The following is a 21,744-nucleotide window of genomic DNA, read 5'->3' as shown; positions in this document are numbered from 1 at the left end:
GGAGCTGCTGCAAGGGTATAGATGGGGTGGCAGGAGGGGTGTGAGAAAGATAAGCAAAGGGAAGTCCAGAAGGAGTTATGGCTCTAGATGACTGTGAGTATAAATTTTGAATAGGGGGCTGCTGCTGCACCCTTCTGCAAAGTGTTTCACACTAACTGACACAGTAAATCCACCAATGTACAGTACAAATGGATCTCCAGGTCATTATTGTAAATGAGAGTTTGTTCTCAATAACCTACAGTATGTGGTTAAATTAAGTATTAAGAAAACCAATTGAATTATACACTATCTATCTTTTCCATATATACTTGCTAAATATGGATATTGTGAGAAAACAATTTAAAAAATATCTAAATCTCAAAGATCTGTTATGCACATGCTATACTAAATAATCATCCCTGCCAATGTAAGGGTTATGTAAGGGATAAACAATGTGAAAGTAGTGAATCTGTCAAAATCTTCCCTTAGGGTACAAGAACATTAGGCATGAGAAACTATTGATTGAGTTATCCTACTTAAAACATCTCTTCCTAATTGCTACTTGTTGAATAATAAGATTCATCTGGTTCTTAGAGGAACAATGGTGTGGTACAGTATCTGTTGTGTGGTACAGTATGGGTTTTTGGCTTGTCAGTCCTGGTCCTGGCCAGTGTATCTCCAGGATTTCATTTTTGCATATCTTGTAAAGAACTAAACCAGCTGGTTACTGGCTCAACTGGATCAGTTTTAATGCAGATCATGCAATGTATTTTACTTCTAATGAAGGGGTCAGATTATATCAGCTGAGGCCATTTATAAGGTACACCCATTGATTTACTGAGTAGATCTGTGTTTTTGTTGCCCATCAGTGAAATCAGTTTCACTTGTGGAATATTGACCAATATCATTGAGTAATTAACTGTTTAAAGTTAATTAAAATTAAACTTCTTTTGGCCGATACTTATTTAATACTTAGATTCTGATGGTTGTTAAGGTAGTGACACTTTTAAATTAGTTACAATTAGGAATTTTTACTTGTTCTATAGGCTTCACCTTCAGTCTCAGTTCTGCTGTTTCAAGACTTCAAGACAACAGTTGCTGTGCATTTTATCTAAGTTGATGTATTCTGCTAAATGCATAGGATTTTTTTTATTTTTAAAATTATTTAGCTATTGTTTTTCATGTGTTTCATCAGTGCATTTGGTAAACAGCACTGTGCCTTTGCTTCTTTGTAATGTGTCAGTTAGAATGTCACATTAAATACTATCATTAAGTAATTATGTAATTGTTACTTATACAAATGGTGTTTGCATTTTGATGAATTGATATATCTGTAGTTATGTACAAAAACTGTTTTTGCAGGACCTGGATTCATAGATTTCCAAGATCAAGGGGTCACTGGTTTGATTTTGATTATTTCTGTACATACTCTGTGAAGGTTTGTGGCAAGGGCTACAGTATATAATCAGCTCAATTGTATTCATCCTTGTTTTCATTCTTAATTGATATAATATGTTGTTCTAACTACAGTAGCTGAATGGTTCCTGTTTTTGGTCCTCCTCTGAGGTAGGGAGGAGACTAACAACTACTGACCAGTCAGCTGTTTCGGGAACCTGCTGTGAAACATTGGACGATTTTAGTTTGTAAATGCAATCGTCGTTCATGTACTAAAATGTTTGTACCTTTATTTTGAAATACTTCCAACAGAACAAACTAAATAGATTTCACAACAGATACATGGCTAATTGGACAATTAAGCACTCAAATACTGAGGTACAGTAAAGGGCTTGTATAGGTGTTGTATTCATGGAGAAAAACTATGTTATGTTCCATATTTGGATGCAGTCCCAGAAGTATAAATATGCTCAGAACTTTCTTTTCAGCTTGCTTCAGGGCATGAAATATCCTTGGCTTGAATTTATAGATATTTGGAATCTTCAGGTTTGCACAATATATGTGCACATAAATGTATGCACATTAATATAATTACTTTTGATTTTAATTTCTTAAAACTTCCATGTCTTTTAATTTTAGTTTACTGTACATACTCCTTGCAGTTTTGATGTACAGGTATCTGCTGTGAGATCTACAGATCTACAGATCTGTAAATAAATTTGTTTGAATTGTTGGAGAAAACTGTGGGAAGGATTCAAGCTGGGTAGCAACTAAAAGACAAGAGGAGGCTTCAGAACCATAAAGACAATTAGAGAAAGAACCTTCAGGGTATGTGGCCCAGTCAGCTTTTCTGCTGTCTTAATGACAGTGTTGTTTTCCGGATTGGTTGTTGAGTGTGCTGCACCTCTTGATGTGGACAGCTCTGGCATCTCTTATTCTCATTAAGGACGGTACCCAGTTTTTCAATGATTCATCGTAAAACCACACTAACATGTTCCCTTGGCAGTGAAAGACCTACACATTACATTAAACTGTCATTGATAAAAACCAGACTTAGCTATTAAGCCGTTGTGACAACAAGCATCATAGAGTGTTTGGTTAAGCAGTTTTTTTAACAATATAGCAGCTTACCATCTGTGATTTATAAGTATTCGAAAAACTTAGATCCAAAGTAAACTGCCGATTAATAACACAACCAGACTTTGTGTTCCATGGTATCGGACCGTATAAACTGTTATCGATAATCTCAGAAAATTCCCAGAGCACACCAGTTATTGATTGCCTATTTTTTCATGGTCTTAATACTCCACATGTGGAATTCATTTAAAACAGTAAGAGAAAAGGGGTACCAAGCCACAGACAGCAAATGCGCAGAACATTTTTGATGTCTGGTTTTGGTCATCTTCACAAAATAGATGAAATAATGGTTGGGAATAAGCACCAGTTTTCCAATCAATTACATTACTCCATCTGGGAAAAAAAATGATTGGGTAGAAGCTTGTATTCCAAGAAGATAACTTCCAAGAAATGTCAAACTGGTTTTAGAGTTTTAAATTAGTTTAATCTAAGATGGGTTTGCAGAATGTAATAAGTAATACATGTATTAAATTCACTTCTATGTTTATTTCCTCATGCTAAACCTGAATTAGAGATTAGTCTGTCTTGGCAATTTGAATTTCTTGTGTAGTTTTTCAGTTCCCTTTTTTAACTTTCTAGAATGGAATATAAACCTGTCAGTGTCTACACAGAGGGTTAAAAAAACCTCAGAATCCTAATCTGTTTGTAATCATAACCTCTTAGCAATATATATTCTAGGGAAAATGTGATGCAGGGTAACTATTACCAGAAAAATACCTGTGGAGTTTGGTGTGTGACTGCTGCAAAACCCAAAATCAGTTTGACAGGAAACGCATATCACATAAGGTAATTTTTATTGCGTCCTATAAATTCACACAACAGTAAAGAAATCATAAGTTCATAATTGCCAATTACAGGGACATATTACTTTAAGAATGTGCAATACTGTGCAGTATATGTTGTTCACATAACACATGGCAAAATGTCTGTAGCTGTCAGAACTGGAGAAAAAAGTTGTTAAACTGATACAAATCAGTTTAATTTGCCAGGAGGTAAATTAAAATGTGTGTTCAATCTCTGTATTGTATAATGTTGAAAATTTCCTATAGGACAAAGAATGGATAACATCCAGTTTTTCCTTATGCATACTGACTTACAAAGAAATATTCTATTTTTATTCTCTTTCATACAACAGGAAATATAATTTATCTCACAGACAAAAATCCACCCACCTGCATTTATCAACAGAATTATTTTAAATTAAGGCATTGACTGTATTTTTTAGTGACATGAAAGAGCTTCAAATTCATTAGAAGTCAAATTCATGATGAATGAATTCCACATGAATTAATTCCACATGAATTGAAGATATTTGGCTTCATTCATGTTTGCTTTTAATTTATACTCCCTTTTTGGTTTTCAAAAAGCCATGATAAATGTAGATGAATTCAGACATCTTGTTTTTTGTCTTCTGATGAGTTAATTGCTTTCTGATGTCGTTGGCACTTATTACTCTTTTAAAGGCATACAATTTTATGAATGACTTTACTTCACCACTTTCACAGAAATTCAGATTAACTAATGAAAGGCCTATACTCAGTTCTTTTCAGTGACCGACTCATGTATATTGGTAATATACATGTATATTATAATAGTTACAAATGTAATATTGCGTGTACAGAACTAGCTATAGCCAGAAATACGTAGCTATACACAATGAAAAGAAATGAGAAAAACAGCTGCTGGTTGGGTGAAAGGAGAAGAAATTCTTGCATATGGTAAGTTTTAGAGCTGATAACCCAGTCCAAGAAAGTGTGGATACATCAGTGACAGACACTGTACTAAATTGATTTGTCAATATCACGGCAGCTTCCTTTCTTCTTGTGGTAAAAGTCTGTATGGTGCTAGTACAATCACAGAAAAAAAATTCTGAAATGCTGGTGCCCCTGATGTTTCTGGTGACCATGGTTAAACCAACAATGCAAAACAAACTAAATAAGAGTCTTCTATGTATTTTTGACTCACACAACAGGAAATGCAAAACAGTGTTTCTATGGAATCCATCTTTGCCTACATATAAAATTAAGGTTTAAGTGATCAGTCGAGTGACAGATGTGAAATGTTAAACACATAAAGAATTATTTACACCACGTGAGTGGAAGTACTGAGGAAAATTTTATGTTATTGGGGAGCTCATTTTAAAATGATACAGCTATATAATTTGAAAATAAGTGCTGTGTTTGAAAAATATTAGATGATCTACAAAGTGCCTGTGAATATTTTATGGGGGTAAGATTCAACTAGTGCAATGGTTCAGGTTAATACATTATGTGCTTAATACTGTATATTGATTCTCATGCCTGTTCTTTTAATAAAAGCTTAATCAATTTATGCTGATCAATGTGATTTCTTAGTGTCGCTAAAAAAAATTTAAAACTATTTTTGTTTGCAGTTATAATTGCTATTGCATATAACATGAAGGTTATAACTACTGTAACACACAGTATAACATGTTATAGTTACAACAGCTATAACTACCCTGAATGCTGTGTGGATCAGGAAAAATAAATAAACAAGGAAAAAAAACTGCCAGACCAAGTCAATTTTTCCGTGTTCCAAATTGTCTAAAACACAAGCCAATTAAAATAACGAGGGCAAAAGGTTAGATGTACATCTGGTCTCTCAAACTTCTGAAACCCAGTTTGAACTTTTAAACTTAGGAGACAAGAGCAGAAATAATAATGAGAATGCTGCGTACAGGAACATAAAGAGTTGCCTGAATTTCTTCCTGCAACGGTGCCGCACCAGGACTCATTCGTCGCTGGCTGTTTAACGCTAAGAGGCGCGGAAAAAAGGCAGGACCTGGTTAAAAAGGTCGGCCTTCTAAAGCTCTCCAGCTGCTATTGAGCCTGGCTTTCATTACTTTTCAGAAGATTAGACTGTTTCCTTCGTAGACAGGGGATAATAACAATTGAACTCCAGGCCTGCTGTGGCACTCTGACATTTTTAGTGCCTTGTGACATATGAGCTGTAGGTGCCAGCTCCTCTTCAAAAGGAGAACAGGGTCTGGTGGGGGGGAAATAAAAAAACATTCTCTGAGGTCAATGCGAAGGGTGGCAGAATCAATACAGCGAGGTGGGGGGGGGGGCAATGTTTATTCACCTCCGCTGGCAGCACATCAGGAGCGCTGAAAAGGAAGATCTTTTCGAGTGACAAGAGGCAAAGCATGTCAAAGGACAAACTCCTCAGAAAAACAGAAGGCTCTCCACTTAGGAATCGACCTTCCCTTGTGACGCTTGAGTGCTGCAGATATGTCAACCTGAAGGGAAGAAAACAAGAAGCAATGCAGTCCAACACTTGCATTCCCAACCTCAGAAGGCTTTGAGTAAAGTCCAGAGTGATGACATTGCACTGGAATGGCAGGATAACTAGCGCTTAGATATAATAATCCTACACGTTTCCTGTGTAGGAAACCAGCCAAATGTATTTCATTTAGCAAAAGGAAATTATTTTGTTTTTATTCTTCATTTATATAATTAAAAGTTTTTGGACTGTATATTTATTGTTTTTAAAAAAAGATGAATGTATGGAATAATATGCATTTCTGGTGTAATAATACCAGTTATGATTTAAGGTTCTAGTTTTTTAAGGTATGATTTACCTTGGATTATTACACTGTTCATATTAGTTTATGACAGTAGATCGTAAATATGCTTCTGTTAAATTCCTATTTTGAAATCTTGATTTTAGCAAGGAGTGTGCATGTGCATCTTTTCCGTCACACCGGCGTGGTGGTGTCAAATTCTTGAAATTTAGTCCTAGGTTTAAACTGTATTGAGTGGAAATCAAACTCCATCAAATGGTGTGTCTGTTAAAAAATATTTGTTGACTCTGCCATGGCCAATTAAACAGAGAATCAAATTATATGGATAAAAAAAAGAAACAGTACTACTTGGACAAGAAGAGAAAATTCTCAAAATAAGTCACTGCTAAAAGCCACCACTCCTATTTAAGTGAAAAAATAAAAAATGAAACAATAGCTTGTCACAAGCACAAAATTAAATTTATACTCTAGGCTACTGGCATTAAAAAAATCCCAGATGTCCAATTTAATGCAAAAGTGTTTTCAGTTTCTCTTAGTAAAGCTTTGAACAGAAAGAGCCCATAAAGACATTGTGGCCAAACTGTAAAGGAAGAATATTCATGTCAACCTTTTCTTTTAGTTAGAGCTCTTCATATGTCTCTTTTATTGTATGTGTGGTTACAAATTCCCACAAGAACCATAAAAGAAACTATGAAAAAAGCAAAAGGGGAAGAAGGTCAATGAAAACACAGTTACAGCAGATGCTGTGTGTGAACCCAGACACTTCCAGTTTCAGCTTTAAGTCAGACATCCACCACTAAAATATTTAACCCGTTTAGTTTCATTGAAACAAAATAGTTTCAATGAGACACAATTAAATAGCCTGGGGAGTTGGGAAGGGTGATTTGTGGATGGACTAACACAAACAATGATCCAAATAAAACACATTTCACTGTGAAACAAACGAGAAAAAAAGCTAACCAAATAAAATTAAACCATTAAAACAGAAAGGAATCTGTGCAGAAGTTTACACAACGTGAAGGCTGCCACATTTGACCATATGGCCTCGATTGCACGAGCTGTATTTGGACTAAAAGAGGCAGACGGGGAAGTTGTGAATGGAGGAGCACCTTCCTGAGACACACAGACACTACAGACGAGAAGCAGCTGTGAGATGGAGGAAGAGAAGCGAGAAGTGAAAACCAAAGGAAAGAGCAGGAATTGACCAGATGGTGAGTAAACACGAGAGGTCCGTTCTCATCCCATAGCCTTCCAGCTATGTCATTCCATTGCTGGATTGGACTATCACCCACTCCTGATTATTACAAACAAAAGATGAGTTTGTTCTTATACTGCTTCTTCTCAATACACACTGAATTAAGCTTAAAGATATTTTTCCCTTGCTGTACCTGTAAAGCCATGCTTTTAACATAGATTGAGATGTTTCTACAAATGGCAGAATTGCATGTAGCTTTTCCAACAGTGCCTCCTGTGAGAGTGAGACATTGTGCTTGAGTGAGGAATGGGTCATCAGATTGTTGCTAATCCTGACATTGCAGGCTGAGAGTAACACAGGTAAGTGGCTCTGACAGCACACAGCCAGAAGGAGCTCACTGATATGAAGGTTGAGGCCATGAGCCTGGCTGCTCAGTTTGCCAGTTCCATGAAGGAGAAATAAGAGAAAGATTTTTGGATATTTTTTTTTTCATTTCCATCTGTCCATTGGAAATCTATGCTAGTTTGCCTTCCATCACAGCTCACTCTGATGGAATTCCCAGGGGGAAGGAAAAAGGATAGGTGCTTTTTCAGACCTGCACATTCTCCCATCACAGTCATGTAGCAAAGTCTGAAATGCTTGGTAGAAGAGTTGTCACCAACCAAAAGATATCCTCCCACTGACATAACTGAAAGTCTGGTGGCTAGCAAGGAGTTACAGGACAAGGGGAGAGTCCTGCACATACTGTACAACCCTAAAGCTACCCTGCACCGCAATGTCAAATGTTATTAAAATAACTTTGCATTAGACTCTGTCGTTCACCCTCCCTTTACTGTTGTGTGCAGTTGAAAAATAAAATGCAAAATGCAGAAAATGACCTGTTGCATAACATAAGTGGTTCTCATATTGTCATGTGAGAAGATGATTCAACATGATGCCAACCCGAAATACAAGCAACCTCACCTCTAAGAACACTAGGTCTGGATAAACCAAATCCATTTAGCATAGCACAGCATTTTCTACCCATGGAGAAAGTTAATTGGGTTTAGTCTGGCTTCTGTCTTGTTTCCAGCACTGGTTTAATGCTCACTGATGGAACACAAGTGCTGTGTCATCCCCATTGCCTCTCAGGTGCTGCTGTCAAGTCATCTGGTAACATGGGAAAATGTCAAGAGCTGTAATGGTTTTGTCAATTTCTCTGGGCTTTAAAGGATTAGTTACTTGTTGCCCATCCTGTTATTTCTGTTCCACAAGTTCTGCTTCAGCTGTTGTCTGCTCAGCACAGTGTTTATCAAGCTGGCAGACTCCCCCCTTGTGAAATCAGCTACTTAGGACTCTTACAGCTTGTTATCCAGGGTGACAAAGGGCAAGGAGGAGTCCATTGTAGAGAATGTAGGTCCTTTGGTGGTTATCACCTTTTAAATACAGTGCTTCAAAATCTCCATTGGAAGATGCTATTGAGCAAAAACAGAAAACTGCAGTTGCACAATATTGCAAGATATGGAAAGAGAGGGGACATGTAAACAATATACAGTACATGTATTTCTTTTTGGGTGCATAAATTGTGTTAGAAGAAAGATGTAGCTGCCATTTTAAATTTAGAATGTCTAATTGCTTTTTTTCTGTGCCTGATTTTGGAATCATCAATTGCCTCAATGATCCTCCTTCCAGCACAGAATACATGTTGTCTGCTTGCATGGGTGCACAGCACTGCCATTGCACAGCACTTTGGTCCGTTCCTGGTTTTACAAGCTGCATTGTTCTGTATATTAAACTGTATAATATCGTCACTAGACTCTTCCATACAGAGTAAATGAAAAGACTAAATTTGAAAAACTTCCTCCCTGCACCTTTGCAGCCCCCCATAAGGATGGCGACCTTTATGTTGCTTTTCAGCTTTTGTCATTGTGGGGGCAGCCATTAACATCAAATATATTGCTATTAAAGACCAGAAAAAAACTGTGAAAAAGAGTTTTATTTATATATTTTTAATGACATATTTAGATCTGGCACTCCATTATAGATATATGGAAATTTATCTGAGATCTCTTTGGAGTCAGAAATGTAGAACTTGCATCATTTTGACACATCAAATCCAAAACAGAAACTTGCTGACCCATTTTTAGTGCAACGAAAATTCAGGATCTGCCAGTTATTTTCCATACACTTTGTAGGAAACAGCAGATACTGCACTCTGCCATGTGTTCTGCTTCCAAACAGCAATGGGCAAAAGAATGACAATTGCCACCCTGTTCCTCTCCATGGTGTGACCAGGTTGCTTACTTTGTTTCACATTCCAAACTAGAATAGGTATGTTTAGGACTTAGTGGTGAACCAGATCTCTGACCACTCTTTCAGTTATTAATAGCTCACAGCCCTACAGGCTCTCATCTGCTCTAGACAGGGGGGCTAAACCATGCATTCAAAATCCTCGAAGGCATTGACAAAGTCAAGCTAGGGAACTTAAAACTGGGTACAATAGTTGCTTCCCCACAATGAGAGTTTGAAACAACTTACACAGCCATGCTGTTGAAGCTGATTCCCTGACTTCTTTCAGAAAACAGATGGATTGGATCCTTGGATCAATTATCTACTCGCAGCAGAATAAACTACATGGGCTGAAAAAGCCTACTCTCGTCTAATCTTCTGTTAGTTCTCGCTGGGACAGTTACACAGGCTGGATTCAAACCAGCAATCTCCACATCGTGCAGCTCATCCTACAGTATAGCTTTCTGTTTCTTTGTAAAATCAGAAAGATTGAACCAAATAGATTGCAAAAGCTCTTATTGTGCTCTCTTAATATTTAATCATAAATTGTTTTAAGTTTTATGTCCTGTGTCAACAAGAATAAAAAGTCCTGGGTTTGTGGTTGTTTAAAACAACAGATAATTTACCAGGTACGTCAACTCACAAATGATGTTCTTGCAGACCCACTTAAGCAGCAGAATATGTGTGGGAACAATTTGAGTGGAGGACCTTGCTCAAAACTACAACAGCAGCATCAAACCCAGGATTTGTGTCATGAACAACCCCCCTGTTCTGATCCTGAAACCCAGAGCCTCACCTTAGGTATTACTAAACACTGCTGGCAATGATGGAAACATTACATGGAAAAACAAAAACAAGCCGGAATGGAAGCCTATATTAAATCATTTATATTAAATCACTCACAACCTAATGTGTAATTTAACATTGAGCAGAGATAAAATAATTAAAGTCATAAACTGAAGACAGTATTACCTCCTGGACACCTTCTTTATCTCACTTTTCTTTTTTTACAGTAGTACTTGATTCAGCTGCTAACAGTAATTCTTTTTCTGACAATCGCACACATTTTTTCAATTGAGTGCTTTTCTTTAGTATCTGTTTCAGTAACCCATCATTCAGTGTGCAAACCAAGCCAAGGGAGACACATTAAATATATTACTGATCCATAAAACCAACTCAAAGGAGAAAACATTTTCTTGGACTCCCCTCTTGTTGTAATATCAAAAAGTTCTGAACAATTGTAAATCCCGATGACTTGGTAAATGTGTTTCCTTTGAAAAGGAAAACAATCGCCATCAGAAGCATTTCACAGACGCAACATTTTCCTTATTGTTTTAAAAAGGGGAGATTGTGGGAAACTTTCGATAAGATTTAAAGCAATGACACAATGTTCAGAAGATATGTTTTCAAAATTGTAACACAGAAAGCCTTGATTCTCCACCATAGAGAACATATGGATATTCTGCCAGTTTTCACCATGTGAGGGAATGTGTATTTAGTTTAGGAACTTGTTGTAATTTTCCTTAATTAAATGTAATGTACATGAATAACAATAATGTGTTATGAATAACAAAATAACAACGTGGCCTTTAGTAAATACTTATAATACAATTTAACAACTCTTTTATTGTATTGCAACCTTAAATTGCAGAGGTTATTTTCACATTTGTCCCTGACACTTTGTGAAAGGAAGCTTATTAAATAAATCTGATAGTGGGTGAGAGAGGAAAAGGTAGCAATAGCTAAAACCCCTTTTAATGTGCAGAACGTGAATTTGACAACATGATTGTGAACCTTCTGAACTCTGACCCTTTCATCTAGCAAACAATTGAACCCTGAACCCATGAAAGTGTTCTGCTAAATACTTTCAGTCAAATGTGTATGACACTATTAAGGCCTTTTAAGATTCTCTTATACAGTACCTCTTCTTACCTTTGTAGAACATGTAAGACATTTCATGTTATCTACACAATCATAATGATTAGGAACTTGTTATATTCATCCTGGTTTTTGTATGTTTTCTCTGTGGTATGTGTGATTTTCAACATCTCTTTTGGTAAATGCATTAATTATGTAATTATGGAAAATTTTAATTATTGTAAGTGTGTATGATAGGGTTGTGCACAGAAAATCATTTTACAACCTCACCACAATAGAAGTCTTAACCTTCAAAATATATATTTTTGGTTAACTTTTCTTTATGGAATTAACTTTTACCTGTTTGTTAAAAAAACAAATAAATACGAAATTGCTAGAAGTTTTTACGTCTAGCATCTGACATGTGCAAACACAGACCAAAAATTTCTATACTGAAGCAAACGTTCACCATTTTTTTTTATTTTCATATTTATAATTACTCATAATTATTACTTAAACTCATCATCATCATAATTATTATTAAAGTATTTTAAGTCCTAAGATACTTTTCCAGTTAACCATGTTCAACCTCATAGAGCTACAGTGCCGAGCACAGAAAACCTTCCCCTTGTATTTGTGGTGACATCTGAAATATTTTGCTGAAGTTTGGGGGTCAGAATTCCACTGTAAACATTTTTCACACAGAGTCTTGTGTGAAGCAGAAAAACGGTAAGCTTTTGAAAACAACATGACAAAGGCAGCCATGATCTTGTGCAGATGGGACCTCAAAAGGAATGAGACAAAGTGAGGAGTATTAGGTTTCAGGCAGCATGTAGAAGGCTCTTTCACATATTCAGACACCCCACCGCATAGAAAGACTGAAATGTAAAAAAGAGGCTGAACTCTGAAGAAAACCAGACAATGCACCAATTTCTTTGGTCCGTTTTTTTTTACCTGGGAGCACTAACAGTCAGGTGTTTTCAGATGATTCCCCTTATTAACTGTATTGAGGTTTTCTGCACAGCAAACTTACTTTTGCATTGATTGGGGGTAATTGTCTCAGTAGATGAAAAGGTTGTTTTTACTTAGACTTTAAGTGGCGCTGGAACAATAATATTTGTCCTTAGAGTAATCCGATTCAGTTAAAGGCTACAATGGAAAAAGTTTCATAAAACAGACCATTTCATTGTTGGTACTGTACATACAGTATACATATACACTTCATTAAAAATGCTTTGGATAGTTTGACAGATGCATTTACTTATTTCACTCAATCACTCTACCAAATGATTACATTTGGGGGAATTAGATTCAACGCATGACAATATAGAGGTAACCTAAAATAGCACTTACTGTATATTTCTGTGGTTATATTTAATTTGATTTGTCCCAAATGCTTACTGCAGAAAAAATATATATTTTCTGTAAAGACACATTTTAATTTGCATTTAACTTCTGGTTCTTCTGTTCTGGTCTTTTCCAAGGGATTATGTCTTAATTTTGAATTTTTAGACTGCTTAAAATTTAAGTGTTATTTTTGCTAGAGATGTTAAGCATAGCAGGTCAATCATTAATCAGAACAATTTCAAGTCAAAACCTTAATCCCCAAATTTATACTGCAGGCTTTACTGAACCTGTGATATGTCTAAACCTCATTAACATCTGCAGCACTAAAAGCATACAAGTGTATCATTCATTTTGAACACTTTGAAAGGGCCATTATGTGTGTTTTAAGAATGATAATGGAAACAATAAAAATCATGCCTCTAAAATTTTCACCTAAAGTGTGTTAATCAAGAAATCTTGACAGCACTGTGCACAAGAGATACTTCAGTTCAATTTTGTATGGCTTCATCAAAGGTTTTAAAGTGCATAATCACATAAAAATGTTAAATAATCTAGCCTCCCATCAGTTAGTTTGTTTAGCAGTTAGTACAGTAGGTAACACTTCCAAGAAACTCATCTAGCCATTACTTGAAAGAAGCAAGCGTATCAGCTTCAACAGCAAGGCTCAGCAGCTTGTTCTGTACACTGAAGTACAAGTAGAATGAGAATATAACTTGATGTCAGAAGAAACGGTACTGTATTTGTGAGACAATATGCTCTGGAAAAAGAGTAGGTGAAATACAATAATGACGACATGATGGCAATGAGCCATGCGAACAGCATGTACAGTGTTTAGGTTAGGGAATGTCAAGTCTGATTCAATGATTAGTTCATGATAATAAGAATAAACACAGCATTCATCATATTTCACCTACAACAATGTTATTTTTCACCTGTATAGTACATCTCCACTGTCACCATCTGCTAATCTTAGACTTCCTGATTCCATTCCACATAGGGGAAATTAAGGTTCCACATTTCCAATCTTTTTTTAGAAAAATTAAATATGGGCATATCTGGATACATTGCAATTTACCAAGCATTGTGCTTACTATAGATAAAAGGAAACAAGCACAACTAAGAGATAATAAATAAATAACTAAGAAAAACAAGTATAATATTGTAATAGTAGCAATATTCAGGAGAGAAAAGAATGTAATGTTTTATTGTCAAGAGCAGAGCATGGCCAAAGACCATACAATTCAAGCTTGAAGTATACAAAGCAATTGAGAAAAACTAAACATTTTGTAAACAATGTTGATCTGAATTCTGCTTATGTATGTGGCCTTGGAATTTATTAATCAAAAGAAAAATTGCTAGCATCCAGCACTGGCCAAGGAGTAATAAACAAGAAAACTACTTTTGCTTTCTGGGCCTGTGCATCCCTATTGGGTTCTTTCCCCCCTGCCCAGAGCACAGGATGTGCCTCATAACTTTGGAATCATTAGTTTGGACTCCAGCCGGGCATCTTCAGCAGCAGTACTATATAGGGACAGGATGGGGTGCAGCTGTCCAGAGGGATTTGCCAATGCAACAGCACCTCCTGGGGCCTAATGAGCCCCAAGGGCTTAAAACGGAGGTGGTTTGTGTGTGTTGGTGGTGGGGGTCTGGGTTATCAGTGCGCCTCACAGTGCAGGCCACAAAAGGTCTGGGGGGTAGTGTAGTTCTGTTCTTCAGAAACCTGTTACATTCTACACTGGCTATAGTTTATTTTCAATTTTCATTGGCCTTAAGCTTAAATAAGAATTTTCTTTTATTAAACCAAACCAGTTTGATTAAATACCCCTTTGATTAGCAATTGGCTATCAGATTTCCTCCACCTTCCCAAGCACTCCCACCCGAAACATATTGCTCCCATACAGAGGTATTACAGAGGTTCAGAGGTTAAAGACCATAATAGTCTACAATTTGGTGGGCAGGCTACCCTGTGGCCATTATAGTGGCTTTTTCCCATGTAATTGCATAGCATTAAGACAATATCTTAATGACCCCACATATGAGGCCTATGTTAACTTCCAGGCTGTGTTCTGATTACAAACACACACAGACTCTTGAAAGTCTTAGTAAAGCACTTACCCCCCCCCCCCCCCGCAAATGTTTTCAGAAGGAAAAGAAAAGATGGGAAAAAAGAGGATTTAATCATTGCTGAGAAGTGAATGTTGTCTTAGAATTGATTGGAACAACCATCTCTTTTTCTGAATTGTAAGAACAATAACTAGCTATAGACCCAACTGAGTGAATGTCTTAATAATGCTTAACAAAGAGGTTTTAACATGAAATATAATAAAAGGTTCTGAAAATAATCTCTTGTCCTATATTTATGTACATCCAGCATTCAGATTATTATTTTTATTCTGAGGGGATTTGCCTCTAACTGGCTTCTCTACTGTTTTTGTACTGTAGCAAGAGTTCACCTACAGTATTAGTTTGGATACTATTCAGTGTACTAGCTGTTTTGTAACCTCAGGCTCTCCTCCATATAAACCTTAACCAAACTGGAATCAGAGCTGAACATGACCAGTGAGAGATGAGGTTGACTGCCAGTGAAATACCACTGCTGACTGTTTAACATTCCTTTCAGTCTTGCAGCAGAGTTAGAGTGCTCTGAAATGAAGTGGCACTTACATTGTCAGAACATAGCCTACTAGAGGTTTACTGCACCAAGGAAGCTCACAAAAAACCTCAACTTGCATGCTAGAAATGTCTTTTCAGGCATTGTGTATGTAAATTGTTAGTGATAGTAAATAGTAATTTTTCTCACAAATTGCACACACAATCTGTAAGCTTTTAAACTGTTTGTGGCAGACAAACTGCTTAAAATGAATGCTTGAATGACTTTAGCATCAATAGCATGGCTACCGATGTTTAGATGTTACATCAGCAGAAATGTTCTTTTTTTCCTTGTAAAATACTGTTCGTTTAAAACTCTCTCGTTCCAGTCAGATACAGAGATGCTGTTTCCTTCTTTTGTTTTCACCAGATTGGATCACTGTTAAGCACTGCTTGCTGGTGTCTCTAAAATTACCATCGACAGGCATCAGTATGTTCAACAATTAGAATTTTAATCAGACCTAAGTTTTACAAACACCTTAGTCCTGTTAGGATTCCAATATGGCGTCCTCCCTGTATTGTGTCTCTGTTTAGGGTACTGTACATGTTATAATCCTTCTAATTTATTAAACCCTACACAATTAAACTCCTGGGCTATTTCACTTCACCCCAACAGCTCAGCTCCTTAGATTCTTGTTTGGTAAAACTTAAAGCATGAGAAACCGTATACTGAGTGACAAGGATTTTAACAGTTTTGGAAAAAAGCATTCCTTATTTTTAATAGAACTGCAGATAATGTTAATCTTTGCTTTGAGATGTCTTTCTATGAAAGTCGCCGTAGAAATCACCATTATCATCATCATCATTACCTAGTAGAAAGTATTTTGAGAGACAACAGAAGTTAATTTAAGGCACGTACTGTAGCAACAAAAAAATATAGCAACAAAAAACGTCAATTTAAATAATACTCATGGAGACCTGCTGAAATATTTTGCCAGAAATCAGATCTTCTGAATTAAGTTGGTTGATTTATGATCATTTAATGGGATCCAGTGCCTCTTGACAGCATAATTGGAACAATTGTCCCATTTCATGAAAGAGAGTTATACTTTGGTTAGTTTCCCCTCTAACATGACTTGGGTGGTGGTTGTGGTGCATATTGGGGGCAAGAGTATTCAAGTCACAGAATTTAACTCTGAAATCCTTAAACTCCAACTGAGAATCTATTTAACCTACAGTACCATACAAGTCTCAGGATTAAGGCTGTCCTTATTTATTTAACAATGAGGTCTCTACAACAGATGGGTTTTTCAGAATAGTGGGCACAATGCAAAAAAATTTTTTATTAGAGGTTTAAATGACTGTATATGAAATGTTCTTTTGCCATCAAGATTCCTCATAAACATGGCTCAGGGTACCATATTCTACTACCTTAAAAGTGAATAGGAAATAAGTGGTCTCTTTACATTTGGTTAGGAACACTAAGTGTGGGTATTCTAAATTGAAACAGATGTGGCTGGCACAAATATGCGAACTCGTATAGCAGTGCAGTTCATTACACTAGATAATCTGGATGTGTAAAGGAAAAGCGCCAATGTTGCAAAACAAAGGCATACAAGTTAAAACACATTAAAAGCTTGATATGCAAACTGTAAATAAAGTAAAACCCTAGGACACATAAATATTTATTCCTGCATTCCTTTAGGAGAAGAGATTGTGAATGCTTTGGTGTAAAAATAGATATTTGTTCCACAAAGAAGCTTTAGATGTTCCGCATTCACTTCCTCTTTGCCCCCCCCCCCATCTTCAGCTCCTGTTATCTGAACTCTTCGCTTCTGTCAGTTTTAATAATTGTGAGATGAATATCGGCGAACTTCCCATGCCTGATTCTGTTGGATCCAAAATGTCAACTTTGCAATGTGATGTTTTCAAAAAGAAGACAGCTAGCCTTAAATAGTTGCTAAGATCGTTTTGGACCGGCCACGTTAAGTAGTTTTATTTGGAAATGCTCTAACTAACATGCACATGTGCTGTATTTGCAGTGGAGATATATTTGGGTAGCTAACAGACAGAATTCTCATGAAAATACTTTGCATATTTTCAGAAGAGGCAGTTCGGTCTCTCCCATCATCCAAAGTACTCTGGTTATTGGAAAGGAAGACAGAGGAGCAATCGTTATCAGGTATTTCTCAGTCTGTGCTTCTACATCTGCAATTCAGAATATTCCACCAGAACATAGCCTATGGTATAGGTGGTGTTCACATATTATTGCAATAAGTTGAAATACAAATAAAGGTATTGCTTCTGTATGTATTGGATAAAATTAAGGTGTAAAAATAGTATGATTTCACCAGAAATATCCATTGCAGACAGTGGGACTATGATTAATTTGATGAGTTTGTCTTCAGGTCATTATAATGGGTAGTTATAGTGGTATTTCGTTGCAGAATTGGTGCGAAAGGATGTCAAGACACTGTTAAAGCCTTTTTTGTTACATTACTATCTAATAGGCTGCTGGTGCCAGTAAACACTGTTCACAGACCTTAAAGCCTGGCAGTAGTTAAAAAACCTTTACATATCTCCATCAAATGTGAGACCAGGGTATCAGTACATTGTCACAGAAAAAGACTTTAAGTTATATGTAGAAAAATACAAATGGACACCATCTAGCGTTCACTACATGAACAGAGCAGCATGTGACCATTGTACCAACCTGCACTAAGATCTATGGTTTTACACTCTTGCTCCCACAGATACCATAAACATAAGAGGGATTATCTGTTCTGCACGGAATGCATCTGTTACAAGGCTATTATGTCAGATAAAAACTCATTTGCCTTACATCTATACTGTATGCCCCTGAGCAAGTCAAAGTCTACTGAAGGAGACCTTCCTGCTTACTTGTGTTTTTGCCAATTTAATTTTTTTTGATTTAGTATACTGTATGAAATGTATTATTTCTTATTATTTAGTACATCTTAACCCTTTAGTTGTCTCTCACAGAAACAAAATTTATTACCACCAATGTATTCAGTACATAATGCAAAGCATTCATCTTTAGTCTATATATATATAGAGAGAGTAGAAAACAAGTAGATAAAAAGAAAAATAGGTTGATAGTTTTGCACATTTACAACAGATCACAAACAAGGATATTTTTTCATATGCACACCTTATCATAAAATGTTATGATATCCTTTTGATAATTCAGAATCAGGGCACACAACATTTTATATTTTTCATGGAAAACTAATTTTGTATTTAAATTATAAACTTCAGAAGATTTCAATCTGGTAGCTCAAATTTAATATAAAGTTTACTGTGAACGATATTTACTTTTTATTCTTGCTATATTATGTAACACACTATAAATAAGAAAGCACTTATTTGTTGCTCATTGAAAAATGCACACTTACTATTTAGAATGTATCAACCAGTGCCTGAGCACTTCTAAAGTTTTAGTGCACTTGGCTAATTTTCATTTTGTAGACAAGGGTAATTTAAGAGGACTGCACAATCCACTTACGAAAACGAATTAACCTAATCAATTTTGATTACTTTTTGCTTAACATTACAAAACAAAGAAAGAGAAGATACAGGTTCTTCTTCAAGCTTCTTAAATCCATATCCAGTACAGTTAAACAACATTTCAATACTTCTCTATTTAAGTACAATTTCTACCACGTGTAGCTCACAAGATAGTTTTTAATTAATGAGCAGAAATGTGAGCATTAGGTGTAACCAAAGTCTTGATGGTAGAAGAACAGTGGCCAGGTGGGTCTCAAGTTGAGAAATGTTTATTCTACAGAGAATGTTGTACTCTGCTGTAATGCAACACTACTCTGCTGTAAAAGAGCAGTACTCTGGTATGAGACACCAGTACTCTGGCATAAAAGAGCAGCACTCTGGTATAACAGAATAATACCCTGGTATAAAAGAGCGGTACTCGGATATAATGGAGCAGTACTCTGTTATAAAAGAGCTGTATTCTGGTATAATGGAACACTACTCTGGTATAAAAGATCGGTACATTTATATAAAAGAGCAGCACTCTGATTTCAAATAGCAGTATTCTGGTATAACAGAGCACTCCTCTGGTTTAAAAGATCAGTACACTAATATTAAAGAGCAGCACTCTGGTGTAAAAGAGCTGATCTCTGGTACAAAAGAGCAACACTGATTTCAAAGAGCAGTACTCTGGTATGAGGGAGCAGTACTTTGGTATGATGGGGAGTCTATTTTTTAGCAGCAGAACTAATAGTAAAAACCATTAGAAAACACCATGTGTGCTACTGGCAACATGAACACTAATATACAGTTACAGTGGGGAAGGGAAAATGAAGACAAATAGTGGTCATGGTGCATTACAGCCTAGCTTCTTCAGACTCTCTGATCATTTCAAACCAGCATGAAGTGCAGAAATAAATAATATCTAAACCACAAGAGACCCTCTTCTCTTCTAAAGAAATTAATGTTTAAAGTTTTTAGAAAAACCACTGAAATGGCACAGCATAATTGTTTTCAGATTCCATCTTTCATACGTGAACAGCCACTGATTAAAACATGCAAATGTAAAAAAATATCACAAAGGCACCCTATTGATGAGAGAAACTACAAGGCTTTTTCTACATTTTCAGAGCTTAGTGCTGTAATAGAAAATGGAAGAGACAGAACGGCAAATTCACAAGCTCTCCAGCTTCCGTTGTGATAAATTATTTCACTGCCTTTTCTATCGCAAACGATAGACACCAAACATAAGAGGTAACAGGGTATTATCTACAGTTGTAAATAGTTTCTTGCAGTGTTAAAACATTACATTAATCATTTTTCAGGACATTTGGGTGGAAATATTAGTCTCATTCTCTCACCTACATCTGGAAGAGATTTGTTAGGATAAGTTACTTACTGTAGGGATCATCCTTGCTCTTCGTCCCATTAACTTTGCCATTTTTATCAATCCTGAGAAAGAACTTCTGGAAGGAAAAGAGCTTCCTCTTGCGAACGTCTCCTTGGAGGTGATTGTAGCTGCGCACATGTCTCCCAACAACCACAGAAGAGTTGGTGACCCCTGCTGAATGCATGTCTTTGCCGATGTCATTGCAGGTGATAGACACAGTGTAGATCAAGACAAGCAGGGAGACACAGGACAGGTGTGAAAAGGCTAAGGCACCCTTTGTCAGTATCCATTTCCACATTGTACTGAAGCTCTTGGGACTGGAAAAAGTCTCACAGAAAGAAACATACTGGAATACTGGGGAGAAGTGGAAGGAGGCAAGTGGAGGTCCCGTCGCTTGTTATCCCCTCTCTAGCTCCTCTTTCTGTCGAACGGAGTGCACCAACATCCATAACTCAAACCACCTCCAGCGTGCAGCCTGAATTCCCCCCCCTTGAAGGCTCCTTCCTTGAAACAGAAAGTTTTCACAATAAATTTTCTCTTGGACCCAAAAAAATAAATAAAAGGAAAGCAAAGAAAAATCCGTAAGTGTAATCCCTCTGAAGTCTGTGGGTTTTATATTGTCGGGAGTTCCCTCTGTGAATGACGCTTCTCCCCCCCCCCCCACAGCTGAAGCACTTAGGGGTTTCTTGAACACAGCCGATCTCCTCTCCGAAGTGTCTGATTCGTGTCACTCTTTTCACCTTATTTATTCAGCACAGGGACCAGATGTAATCTCTTTAGCTAATTGGCAGTCTATGAAAAACAGTTGGCTTTGAAGATGTGTGTGTGTGTTGAGTGAGCGTGTTTTTTCTCTCTCTCTTCCCCCCCCACCCCACCCCCCCCCCCCCAACACACACACACACCAACCACCACCAACTTGCTTAGCAGTAAACAGGTCAGAGACTGGTGAATAATGTCAGTGATTATTCTGCCGAGGTGGGATGTGCCTACAGAGGTAGTTGGAGGTGGTAGTCAGTCAGTCTCTTGGGTCAGAGCAAAAGAAGACATCTGAAACCAGGCAGCAGAGTTGCAAAATTCCTTAAGGGAGGGGGGTGGGGTTGGAGCGGGTGGTGGGGGGGAGGTAGGAGGGGAGGGGAAGTTCAGAAGATTCCCAACTGCTACCCCTTTTTGAGGCAGACTTTCAGCCCTGGCTAATTGCTCTCAGTTTTTCTTTTTTTTTTTCCTCCACTAAAGGCTGGCCAACAGAATGGGCTGTGTACTCATGGCTTTGCTAATCTCTCTGTCTCTCGCACCGCATCCAGCTCCCTCTAGGGAGCCTCTTTGTTGGACAGACTTCCCAGTGGCCACTTTTTTGGCATTGAACTGTTTTTAGAGCCACCTGGAGCACATTGCTTCGTGTCCTAACTTAGTGGCTCCTTCCACCCTCTTCGGTTTTTAATCCTCTGTTTTCGTCTCTTCTGCCTTTTTCGATATGGAGAGAGAGGGTTCCCTTATTTACGCCCTCTGTGCACGGAATGCAGTATCGTACAGCAGGCT

At 37.1% G+C, this 21,744-nt stretch overlaps 1 protein-coding gene across 1 annotated transcript in view; it reads right to left on the bottom strand.

Moving 5' to 3' along the window:
• Positions 1-21,137, bottom strand: part of fgf10a (fibroblast growth factor 10a) — a 38,639-nt gene extending 17,502 nt beyond the window's left edge. The window contains exon 1 of the mRNA XM_088912051.1: positions 20,218-21,137. Within this exon, the coding sequence (XP_088768177.1) occupies positions 20,218-20,506 (289 nt within the window). The 5' untranslated portion in view covers positions 20,507-21,137. The remainder of the gene's footprint in view (positions 1-20,217) is intronic.
• Between the last annotated feature and the right edge of the window lie 607 nt (positions 21,138-21,744).

The sequence above is a fragment of the Atractosteus spatula genome, chromosome 3, assembly GCF_055471065.1.
Source record: "Atractosteus spatula isolate fAtrSpa1 chromosome 3, fAtrSpa1.hap1, whole genome shotgun sequence".
Classification (NCBI taxonomy): Eukaryota; Metazoa; Chordata; class Actinopteri; order Semionotiformes; family Lepisosteidae; genus Atractosteus; species Atractosteus spatula.
This window is presented reverse-complemented; position numbering and strand designations above follow the sequence as displayed.